General features: G+C 40.4%; 1 protein-coding gene across 2 annotated transcripts in view; it reads right to left on the bottom strand.

Annotated features, from left to right (window-relative positions):
• PACRG (parkin coregulated) overlaps nt 1–12,848 on the bottom strand; it is a 222,065-nt gene that overhangs the window by 171,151 nt on the left and 38,066 nt on the right. For both annotated transcript variants that reach the window (XM_081187954.1, XM_081187953.1), the window contains exon 2: nt 8,077–8,211. In XM_081187954.1, the coding sequence (XP_081044080.1) occupies nt 8,077–8,211 (135 nt within the window). The remainder of the gene's footprint in view (nt 1–8,076; nt 8,212–12,848) is intronic.

The following is a 12,848-nucleotide window of genomic DNA, read 5'->3' as shown; positions in this document are numbered from 1 at the left end:
CATATACATATACATACACATACACATACACATACGCATACTCACACACACACACTCCTACCAGCCAGAAGTCAACTTTTAACAGAGTCCATTATTAAAAGAAAAAGAAATATAGGCATTTCCTAGGCAACATCCTTTGGTCTTTAGGAGAAACAAATTATTCAGCTGTTAAATCAATGCATGTGTCACTATTTTAACAAATATGGTACTTTTCTTAAGGAGGTAGGAAAGACATTTCATTCAGTGTTTTGAATTATAAATATGAAAGAATGGGAAAGAACGAACAGCGTGTTGCAACTATGCATGCTTCCTTGAGGTCTTCCCCCTGTGCTGCCCCTGTTGAAGGGCTCCTGATGGGCCTGGGGCAAGCAGGGAGGGGTACAGGTAGACCCAGGGCCTCTCCCAGTCAGACGAGCCACCCAGAGGGAAATGGGAGCATCCCAGGGGGGAAAGGCAGTCCCCCTTCCTCTCTTTTATGGCTTACCACATTTCTGGGAGCACTGGAGCCAACTTTTTAGGTCCCCCAAACCTCCCCAGCCAGGGTGACTGGCTGCTGGATTCAGGAAACAGGTCCCCCTGAATGGGCAGCCTGAGTTCCCAATCATTTTCCCGATGAGACTAAAGAGATCCATCTCCAAAAACAGTTCTGCTTTCCAAAAAGAGGCCCTTTCCACCTTTCTGAAGTCCTTTCCAAGGCGTTCCCCTCCACTTAGATCATCCAAAAGCCAGTGGACCCTCCAAAGCCCCAAACTGAAAGCCAAGAAAAATTGGATGCCAAGAGGAAGAAAGGGGAGAGTGAAAAGCCAGCAGGAGTAGCGGAAGGAAAGCCAGGAATAAACAGATAAGGAATAACAAATGGGGGCGAAATCCCTTCCAATATGGCGTTCTCGCCTCTTTTGCCGTGTCTGCAATGCAACATGCAGTGGAGCTGGCAGGAAACAGAACTTGAAGTGGTTGTCTCAGCCCCAAGGTGCATTCTCTAAAAGAGATAACTTCCTGCCAGTGAAGAAATGGGCGAAGACAACCCATATCATATCATGGATCACATTCATCCCTACAGAAGAAGAGAAAGTTCTGTGAGCCTCAGACAGCAAAAATGATGGTGATCTGATGAATAGTTATTTTTTATTTTTTTAAACCCTCCTGTGATCATTAGTGCCAAGCATATAATAATAATAATAATAATAATAATAATAATAATAATAATAATAATAACAACAATAACAACAATAATAACAATAACAACAATAATAACAACAACAATATATTATTTACACCCCGACCATCTGGTTGGGCTTCCCCAGCCACTCTGGGTGGCTTCCAACAAAAAATTAAAAATAATTAAAACATCAGTCATTTAAAACCTCCCTAATTACTCTGAATTCTATAGATATTATAGAATTTTTTTCAGTTATGTCAGAAATATTCAGTTTGATGGATTGTTCCCTCTTCCATTGTATAACAAAATTGCTGGGACATGTAATGAAACATCCACTCAGAGAATCGCCACCATCATCTGAGGAAGATAAAAACTATGAATGCTTTATCTATTGACCTTAATATTATATATGGGAAAAGATAATATTTCCAGGAACTGAAGCAATTAAGGGTTTTAACAGCTTAAGTCAAGTCTACAAATGGGGCCTTCCTACATTCATTATACATTAAAAAACAAAACAATGATGCACTCTTATCCACATATAATTGCAACATGCACTTTTAACGTGTATCTTTATTGTGCATATTTGCTGATTTGCTTCATTTATTTATTTGCCAATTTGTTTTTAAACTTTGATTTCATTAGAATTTTTATAGAATATTTTATATTTATATGAAAACTGCTTAAATTGTTTTTGTTGATTAAGCAGTATATATACATCTTGTCAAATAATATAGATAAATAAAATCTAAATTTGGCCCTTAGTTATCTTATTCAAGAGTGGATTGATAATTCATCCATACTGAATCACTGTCGTTTGATTTTGCAAGACAAAAAATAAAATAAATTGATTTTACAATACAAATTACAGAAGTCAGGGAACTAGCCAGTTTATGTGCTAAAGTAATTTTGGTATGCGTGAAAGAAAAAAAGATACAGCAAAGAAACACCAGGACGTTGCAACAATTGTTCATAGAGCAACTGCAGAGAATTTTGTTTGCATGGACTGACACTATCAAGCACTCTTTTCAAATCTGCTTATGTGTGTTTGCTTACACAAGGCAGCATCTCTGAGGCAGCAGCTCTGAGGAAGCATCAGCTAAAGGCAGAGGAAATGATACATTGTGTTCCACGGTGAAGAAACTGTATTTATTCTAGCATTTCCCTTCCTGTTGCATTACAAGTCTTGTATCTCTGTTCCTGTGGATCACAGCCTGTTTTTATTATATCTGAAGAGGTAAGAAAATACTGCTGCTGAGTAAGTGCACTGCTTCATTTCTTTTCTTTTTCAAAAGACTTCTGATCTGTTAGCCTTTCAACACCATTTTTGGGGGAATTCACTTCCAGCACTATAAATCTCTACTCATGTGTAAGTCTAATTGAGTTCAATGGGGTTTACTCCTGAGCAAGTGGTTATAGGATAGCAGACTTTGGTTGCAATATCCTAAACTCAGATCTGTTTACTGGGGCTAACTCCAGGTAAGTGACTATAACCTAAAGGGTTAAACCAAATACACCACAGGAGAAGTTATGAGAACACTGGAAAATAGACGTTAACTTTCTATATATATTCGTGTTCAATTATGACATTATGTGGAAATTTGCAAGGGAAACAACATAATTTATCTAAAACCAAATTAATTAATAGCTAATTCATATTGTGCGGGGGAAACCACATTAGAATAAAATCAGTTAGCTTTTAAGGGGGCACAAGACTCTTGTTTTTGTTCAACTAAATATTCATTTCAGGAGCTTTCAAGTTATTTTATATTGGAAACAGGGTTCATAAATCATTGAACAACAGTGGAAAGTTATAAGAATCAATAGATAGTGATTTTCAAAAATTGATCAACACATACAAAAGCACTTACAAAAGTAAAAAAGAATTGATTAGAAGCATTTTACTTTGAACTAAATGGAAGAGCATGCCCTTTGGCTGTATTTACAGCCAAAGGGTGAGGGAGAGAACCCCACCGCCTTTCAACTCTATAAAATGTCCCACTGATCAGCAAAAACATAAAGTTAATAAGGGAGGGATATTTGATGGTTTGTAGTCTCTCCTCAGAGCCACTCAACATCCTACCACCCTTGAATGAAAAGGTTTTTGTAGCCACGCTATTAGTAATGTTCATCTTCTTACAAAAAAATCACTGCAGGAGCTAGATGGCAGGTGGGCGGGGGACCACTGACTTACCAAGTGCAAAATGAATCATGAAATGCATCACATACAAAGAGAGTGAAAAAATAAAGGACAATAACAAAATGGTGATATATGGCATAGTTATGTGAATCCTGAAATATTTGTGGCAAACGTAGTATCATTTTCCCCCACCTACCCCCGCTAGTCCTTCATTTCGTAATACTAACTTCTACAAATTAATGTGGTTGTGCAAATGCCGCTTATCCAACTTCTTACACAGAACTCTACACATCATGTCAGACACTCTATGGTGCGTAGATGATCACTGCACACATGTACCCATGCACTGGTCCAGCTGATGGTCCACAAATTTACACAGCAGCTTCCATTTTCAGAGCAGGTCTCACAGGCAAAACAAGTTATGTGCATTTATATTTCTGTAATGTGATTTATATTGGTTTTGGAGCTTTGTGGTTGCTGTTGCCTTTAAAAAAAAAACCACTTTCTGTTGCTCTTTGCACCCTCCAGAACCCATGACTGATCAGGCACATATTCACACCTTCATGCCCACACACAAAAGACAAACCAATGTTCCCAAAATATGAAGGAACTCAAAAGCTTAGATCAAGATTTACTGAGAGTGAAACTCCACTCATAAGAGAGAGGGGAGACTATTTTTATTGATTCTTGCTATCCCCCCTGAAAATCTGCTCTGGAGGGTTTTCCTGGAGTGAGGGAGGTTGAATGGGGTGGGGGGTGCAGGTGGAAGTGAGAATTCAAGAAAATACCTCCTCAGTTCATGAGACTTTGCTAGTTTGAAGTTACATTTTATTTGAACACTAAAGCACAAGGAAAATTTATGCATGGCTCAAAAGCTTTTTAAAAGTATTCTAGGGTGATGGGATAGGGGAAATGTCAGAGAATACCTTGTCCCGCTGCTGCCTGTGAAAAGTTGCCCACTCATATACTGCCACTCTTAACACATTCTCCAACCGCTATACAATGGGCAACAAGATGCACATAACTTGTTTTGCCTATGAGGCCTGCTCTGAAAATTGAAGCCGCTGTGTAAATTTGTGGACCATCAGCTAGTCCAGTGCATGGGTACTCTTGTCATCATCACTGCCCATAGGATCCAACTTCATTCCTCTTTAGTGAGGTCCCATAGGACCAGAATATCTTTCTTTTCCTTTTTCTTTTAAAGACCAGAATATTTTTCAACATTACATTAACATCCACAAAAATAAAAAATTTCTCTAGAACTAGATTAATGCATGTGCAGACCTATGACTAGAATAGAGTTACCACTGGACAGGACCACATCATGTGTACTTAAGGTGTTGGAGATGTGCCACAGTAGCAGCATTTGTCCACACTTGAAATGTGTTTTTAGTAAAGTCAGTGAGGGGTCCAGTGCACTCTGAATACAATTTTCTGTTGGGTAAAGTGCAGTTTAAAGTCCAAAGTAATGACTCACACTGAAGCTAAAGTTGCCTTCCACTGTTGTTCCCTTACTGCACATTTCAGGTATATGTTTGTATACACATATGGTTAACAACAGCATGTCACACCACAAAGCAAGGGCTTGTAGAAGGGAACTGGTTAGAAAGCAACAGAAATAAAAACCCAGCACCAGGAAACGAATTGTCCAGTCTAATAACACAACTCTCCTCACTGCATTGCACGACATCAACAACGGAATGAACAGAAAATGTGGTCATGTGGATAACACAGCTCTCCTCGTTGTGTTGCTCCACAGTGACAAGGGAAAGAACACGGGAGAAAGAATGCTGTCCTAGAAATTCCCTCACAGCCCTGCAGCCAGCCAGGGAAGGCAACAGAGGAGCAAGTAAACCTGTTAACATACACACAAAGCACACCCTGAAACAGGTGCATCACATCAGCGAAGTCTCTGCTATCTCACTCTTCAGTCTAGATGTGCCCAAAGTAGATTGGGAGTTAGCAAACAGTCCTCTGCAGCTGACAGGTGTCTAAATGTCTTAAGCCTTCTCTTGTGACTCAGACAAAAGATACTGGTAGACAACAAAAGAGGTTTAAATATGCTCTCCAGGCCAATCTAAAAAAATGTAGTATAAGCACTGATGACTGGGAAACACTGGCCTGCGAATGCTCCAATTGGGGACAGCCTTTACCAGAGGTGTTGTGGACTCAGGGCACAAAGGACAAACATGCTAAGAGGAAGGCGTGTTTGACAAACCCTCGCCATGATCAACTCCCACCCAAAAACCTATGTCCCCACTGTGGAAGGACGTGCGGATCCAGAATTGGCCTCCACAGTCACTTATGGACTCAATGTTAAGACCGTTTTCATGGAAGGCAATCTTACTTGGCTATAAGTGGTCGCCAAAGAAAGAACAGCGAACTGAATGTAAGGTCAAATTTCTTTCCTGTGCCATTCATTCTTCATGCCCCAGTGAGAGCTATTTGTGCCTATTATGCTAATCAGGGGAAATCCTAATTATATCATTAAGTGCCCCCCAAGATAACTCTTCTATTACACCCAGCTCAGCAACTCCTCCTTCATAAGGGGAACACAAGAATTTCACAAGGATGGCCCTAAGGCAAATTTTGCTTCTAGACAGAGGAACCAGGGCATACTCTTAACAGATATCTCTTCAGGAGAGCAAGCACCTCTCAGACAAAAGTAGTAGAGTGCCCTCTCTCTGCTCCTTGTCTCACCTTCACCAAACAAAGATTATTCCTGCAGCTTCTTCCTTCAGGTTTGCCATCTTGGAATGCAGGCCTGTAAGGCCTTCAAAATAGAGGAGGCTTGCTGCTCTCGGTTCTCCACTCCCACCTTGTGCTGGATATTCCCCCCTGAGAATTGCAGCACATTAGTTAAGGCCTTAATCTCTGTCACATGCATGGATAAATTATGCAAAGGAGCTAGAAGCTCATCAGATGATGTCAAGGGATCCCCTGGCCCGCCATAGGATCAAACGGTAGCTTGTACATGGCGCTTCCCACTTTATTGCCTTTTGCTGGCATTTGCAGCCTAGGACAAGGTAACATAATATCACTGTCAAACAGTGACTAAATATACTGAAGAAACCCATTATTTCTTATTGTTCTGTACATCTCCTTGCTCCCCCCTTTAAAATAATACTTTAAAAAATCTTAAATCTTATCTACTTCAGTTAAACTGTTTTCATACTTGTATTCCTGTTTCTCTCCACTTCTCCCCTGCATTCCCTTTCCTTTATGTATTCATTCAAATCAAATGTATTATTGTATTGATCATAAGCCTTAAGAAAAAATAAAACATATTGGATGTATCTAATGGTGGCTCTGCCTTCATTGGAAAATGTTTCTGCTCATTTAAGCCATCACTGGATACAACCAATTAAGCATAAATTGACAGTGTCATATAAATATTCATATAAAACTTTATATAACCAGTAACATGCAATCATACAAGAAAGCATGCATTACAATTCTCAGTTATATCTTCAACGATCTACTACATGACTATTCTTATAAAATGGATGGCATGTTACCACCATGAAAGTAAATACGCTTTTTTCTGTTGTTACTGTTACTAATGTCATGCAGAAATTCAATTTTCTGTTAGATCATTGGTTGTGCCCATCTAAAAATGGAGCCAAATGCATCCATTAAATTATATTAAAAACTTGCAGGTAGGATCTAATTGTTTGATATGTTTTGTACATAATTGTTTAGTCATTTCATAAATAATAAATATTATTCACTCAGTGACCCTACTAGTCATATCTGTTTTTGTTTTTATTAACAAAACTACAGCAGCTTAAATTAAGGTCATTTTCAACAGGACCCACATAAACATCCAAATAATAGGTCTTTTCTCCCTCATTCAAAGAATGCCCAATTTTTTGGTTATCCTTTATTCTGTTTCCAGAAAAATCTGAACCCAGCCCAATAAATTGCATACAGAGACACACACAGTCACCCCAACGCACACACACATACATAAAAGGAAAGTCATTCTTTGATAACCAAAATAATTAAATAGAAAGAGCAGGTTAAAGATCAGCATTCATTTTTCAAATTAAATTTAAAAGCCTGCTCTAGTTACTTAAAAGATTGGCAAGTTTTACAAATAACATCACCAAGCCTTTTAGAGAGAAACACTGCTGCATTAGAATGAAGTCATTAGGCAATACATTTATTTTGAAGCCAATTAACCTTTTGTCAGAGATGTCGGAACCATAATGGTTTCAGCAGTGGAGGTCAGCCTCTAACAGGGGCACGTATGACAGCGATTACGCTGTCTGACATATGCTGCAGACTGGGAGTGCAGCCGTGGAATGAGAATCTGCCTTCGTTTGTATTCTGCTCTGCATTTCAAGGGAGCAGGCAATCTTGACCTATCCATTTAGGTAATTAAAGCTTCCATTTGGAACTGTCCTGCAGGAAGGTGAAATTTGGGGGGAGATAAATGGCTGCTGCTCACTGTATCCAGCCACTTCCATCATTTGATGGACTGCCTGAAATAGGCTGGGTTGCCAGGTCCTCATAAAAATAGAGATGAATTGAGCAGGAGACAATTCTCTAAGGCAAAGCAACTCTGTCATTTTCCTTTTTTGCAGCATATAATTTAATTGTTAGCCAAGGTAGATGGCTGACTCAGGAGGCCACTCTCTAACTGCTCTCCCACCATCTTCTATTTGCTAAGAAATTACTCCACTTTATTTACTTATAAGCCAACGTTTTTTTGGCAATGAGAGATGTCACTTCAATAAGCGCAGCTGGCTGTCACAGCTGCGCCCTGACTTACCTTCCAGGCTATTTTGTTTCCTCTTGTATCGTGCTCAAGGGCGATTGGGAAGTCACCTCGCTCATAAAACTTGCGAAATGCTGTAGGCTTTGTTGGTCTTTCTTTAAATGCTCCTGCCGCTGGGGGACCTTTCACCTAAAAAAAAAAAATTAAATTAAAAACCCATCACACAAAATTTGTCTGTATCAAGAAATACATTTGTGATTAAATTAGAGATTTAACCAAATTGGCTAAGAAATCAGAGTGCCACATGTCACCAATGTCAAACATTCACTGTCAGTGTTTTCTATGGAATATTTGTCCCAGGGTTTTTCTTGATGGAGAATTAGCGGGTATAGGAAACACAAGGTGGTTTTCAAATGAATATATATGATTTTGTTTGCAGTGGCATTTCACTTCATGAGCAGTCTTAAAACAGACTTAAAATGAAGATGTTAACCATCAGATGCAAAATCTGTGAATAAATGTTCATAAAATTTAGCATACATTGGAGGTGATATACCCATTGGGAATTGGTACTAAGAGAGGAGGTAAATTATACATTGGGATTTGGTAGTACAGACAGTGCTTTTTTCTGGGGGTACACAGGGGTACGCATACCCCTAAACATTTTGTGAATCTAAGTTTGGCCTCATTAAGGGGCAGTATTTCAATATGAGTAGGTAAATGAGAGTAACCCTAAACATTTTTTTTAAAGTACTGAGTACAATATATAATTTCAGGGTAAAGGTAAAGGGACCCCTGACCATTAGGTCCAGTTGCGGATGACTCTGGGGTTGTGGTGCTCATCTCGCTTTACTGGCTGAGGGAGCCGGTGTACAGCTTCTTGAATCACAAGACTGTATTCACATGGTTCAAAAATCTTGTGAGTAACTTGATCCCCCCCATAACAGGTTATTCATTTTTATTTACTTTAAAGTATCTATGTCCTGCTTAATATTTAGAAATGTCAAAGCATTATAAACATGGTTAAAACATGAAATATATAATAAGAGTATAAAAATAACCAGTATAAGAATACAGTTCCTGATTTTCCACAGTGATCAGTTATATATATATATATATATATATATATATATATATATATATATATATGCAGGTTTTGGTGTTTTCGGGTATCTTCCCGTGTAAGAGTTGGGGTGTCTAGGCGACGTTTCGACGAGGTCTCACTCGTCATCTTCAGGCTGGTGCTTTCGGCTTCTTGTTACTAGAACAGAGCAGGATCTCAGTGTATGAGTTCCTATAAATACTGTTGAGGGGGTGTGGTGTATAGCCTCCAACGTTCTGGGCAGAGAGGAAGTTCCCAGGTTATTGTGCCTTTTCTTCTTTTGTTCATTAATTACTTGAGGGATATCTTGAGTGATTTCTTGAGTGATATTCTGAGTACCACTTAGGAGGGTCATTAGGTGTGGATTAGTTGCTAAAGCTTTCGTGTCTTGACCTCTTGAGCTTGTGAAGAGTTTTTCTGAGTTTTTCTGAGAAGAGTTTTTCTGAGAAGATGGCTGTACTGCACTTAGTTGTGCTCTGGCTTGGCTTCGTGTATAGGGGCGAGCTGTGGTTTTGTGCCCTGTGCCAGCCAGATCTGTGTAGGGATTGCAGGGGGGTGCAGCATCCGGAGGTGCCACTATGGTTTGGCTACTGGATGGTATCTGTAATTTATCTGTGGAGAGGGTCTGGGTTTGGGTCTGGTGTGGTTGATTGGAGATGGCGTTCTGTGTGCCTCTGGTTCTGGTGTCGGTTTTTGTGGGGAGGGCTAATTTCCAGATGTCTGGCAGGCGGGACGTGTCGTCACGCTTGTTCCTGTTGTGAGGGTGTTTCTCTATCTCGATGGCTTCCATGATTATTCTCTTGTGGTGATGTTCCATGTTAAAGAGCAATTTGGAATCTGCAAAATTAATTTCGTGTCCTGTTTCTTTCATGTGTTGGTAAAGAGAGGAAGTTTTTTCTTCTTTTTTGACGGCATTCTTGTGTTCTGCGATACGTGCATTTATTCGTCTGTTTGTTTGTCCAATGTACGTGGCTGGGCAGACTTTGCAGGGTATTTCATAGACCCCTTGGTTTTCTAACTGGATTTTATCTTTTGGGTTTCTGAGGATATTGGCTATTTTTTGGTTGGTGCAAAAGGCTGTTTTGATATTGTGTTTATGGAGGATTTTGCTAATTTTATCTGTGGTGCCCTTGATATAAGGAAGGAGGGCCATGCCATTGTTTTCTTCTGTGTCTTGGTTTTTGGGGGGTGTTTCTTTTTGGATTAGCTTCGTAACCCTGTTTTGCTGGTATCCGTTGGCGATTAACACATTTGAGAGATTCTGTAACTCAGTTGTCAAGTGGTCTTCGTCAGCCAGGCGTTTGGTTCTGGAGATGAGAGTCTTGGCTACGGAGTTTATTTGTGCAGGGTGGTGGTGTGATTGTGCATGTAAGTAGCGGTTGGTGTGTGTTTTTTTCCGGTAGATAGTGTGTCCTAGGGAGCCATCAGGTTTTTTGTAGATTAGGACGTCAAGGAAGGGAAGTTGGTTGTTGGCTTCTATTTCCATAGTGAATTGTATTTTGGGGTGTAGGCTGTTGAGATGTGTGAGGAAGCTATCTAGTTTTTCCTTCCCGTGTGGCCAAATTACAAAGGTGTCGTCAACATATCTGAGCCAAAGTTTGGGTTTGTGTTCTGACTTGTCTAAAGCATTGGTTTCAAAGTGTTCCATGTACAGATTTGCGATGACCGGTGAGAGGGGTGATCCCATAGGTGCTCCTTCTATCTGTTTGTATCTTTGTCCATTGTGGATGAAGTACGTGTTGGTTAGGCAGTGGTTGGTCAGGTCCAGGATGTATTCGGGGGGATTGTATTTGTTTTGAATGGCTGTCAAGGCTTCATTAATGGGCACTTGTGTGAAGAGAGATACAACATCGAAGCTCACAAGTAGGTCATCGGGATGTAGGTTTTGCTTCTTTATTGTTTCTATGAACTGGAAGGAGTTTGTAACGTGTGAAGCGATAGATTCTGCATAGGGCTGAAGTTGCTTAGCGAGAAATTTAGCGAGATTTTGTAGAGGTGAGCCTATGGAGCTGACTATTGGTCTGAGTGGTGTTCCTTCTTTGTGTATCTTGGGGAGACCGTAGAGTTTGGGGCATCTGGATGATTTTTCTCTGGGGATGATTCTTAGCTGGATTTCTTCACTGATAGGAGAGGCTTTTATTTTGGATTTGGTGGTTTTTTCCAGATAGGTGGTGGGATCTGTTTTTATAGGTTGGTAGGTAGGGTCTTGGAGTAGATTTGATAGTTTTGCTTGGTAGTCCGATGTGTTCATCACAACAGTGGCATTACCTTTGTCTGCTGGGAGAATGATTATGTTGTTGTCTTTCTTCAGGTTGGTGAGTGCTTTCTGTTCTTCTTTGTGTAAATTGCTTCTGGGTGGTTTGCTGGAGCAGAGGATGTTGGTGACTTCGAGTCTGATTTTATTGGCTTCATCTGGGTTGATTTTGGTTAGGCTAGCTTCGACTCCGCATATGATGTTTTCCGTGGGGATGTCACATAAGACAGACACACACACCAACAAACTCCACAAACTAGAGAAACGCCAGAAGCCCAGCCACCCTCCACAACAACCCATGAAACAAACAGTACATAACATATCAGACAGGATCCTCACCTCAACTGAAACCAAAGTACTCTCCAAAGGCTTCAACTTTGCAGTCGCCCCGAGACGCATCCCCACGGAAAACATCATATGCGGAGTCGAAGCTAGCCTAACCAAAATCAACCCAGATGAAGCCAATAAAATCAGACTCGAAGTCACCAACATCCTCTGCTCCAGCAAACCACCCAGAAGCAATTTACACAAAGAAGAACAGAAAGCACTCACCAACCTGAAGAAAGACAACAACATAATCATTCTCCCAGCAGACAAAGGTAATGCCACTGTTGTGATGAACACATCGGACTACCAAGCAAAACTATCAAATCTACTCCAAGACCCTACCTACCAACCTATAAAAACAGATCCCACCACCTATCTGGAAAAAACCACCAAATCCAAAATAAAAGCCTCTCCTATCAGTGAAGAAATCCAGCTAAGAATCATCCCCAGAGAAAAATCATCCAGATGCCCCAAACTCTACGGTCTCCCCAAGATACACAAAGAAGGAACACCACTCAGACCAATAGTCAGCTCCATAGGCTCACCTCTACAAAATCTCGCTAAATTTCTCGCTAAGCAACTTCAGCCCTATGCAGAATCTATCGCTTCACACGTTACAAACTCCTTCCAGTTCATAGAAACAATAAAGAAGCAAAACCTACATCCCGATGACCTACTTGTGAGCTTCGATGTTGTATCTCTCTTCACACAAGTGCCCATTAATGAAGCCTTGACAGCCATTCAAAACAAATACAATCCCCCCGAATACATCCTGGACCTGACCAACCACTGCCTAACCAACACGTACTTCATCCACAATGGACAAAGATACAAACAGATAGAAGGAGCACCTATGGGATCACCCCTCTCACCGGTCATCGCAAATCTGTACATGGAACACTTTGAAACCAATGCTTTAGACAAGTCAGAACACAAACCCAAACTTTGGCTCAGATATGTTGACGACACCTTTGTAATTTGGCCACACGGGAAGGAAAAACTAGATAGCTTCCTCACACATCTCAACAGCCTACACCCCAAAATACAATTCACTATGGAAATAGAAGCCAACAACCAACTTCCCTTCCTTGACGTCCTAATCTACAAAAAACCTGATGGCTCCCTAGGACACACTATCTACCG

The sequence above is a fragment of the Podarcis bocagei genome (assembly GCF_964188305.1).
Source record: "Podarcis bocagei genome assembly, chromosome: 3".
NCBI classification, from domain to species: Eukaryota; Metazoa; Chordata; class Lepidosauria; order Squamata; family Lacertidae; genus Podarcis; species Podarcis bocagei.
Note: the sequence above shows the minus strand (reverse complement) of the source record. Positions and strands in the feature narration are given on the sequence as shown.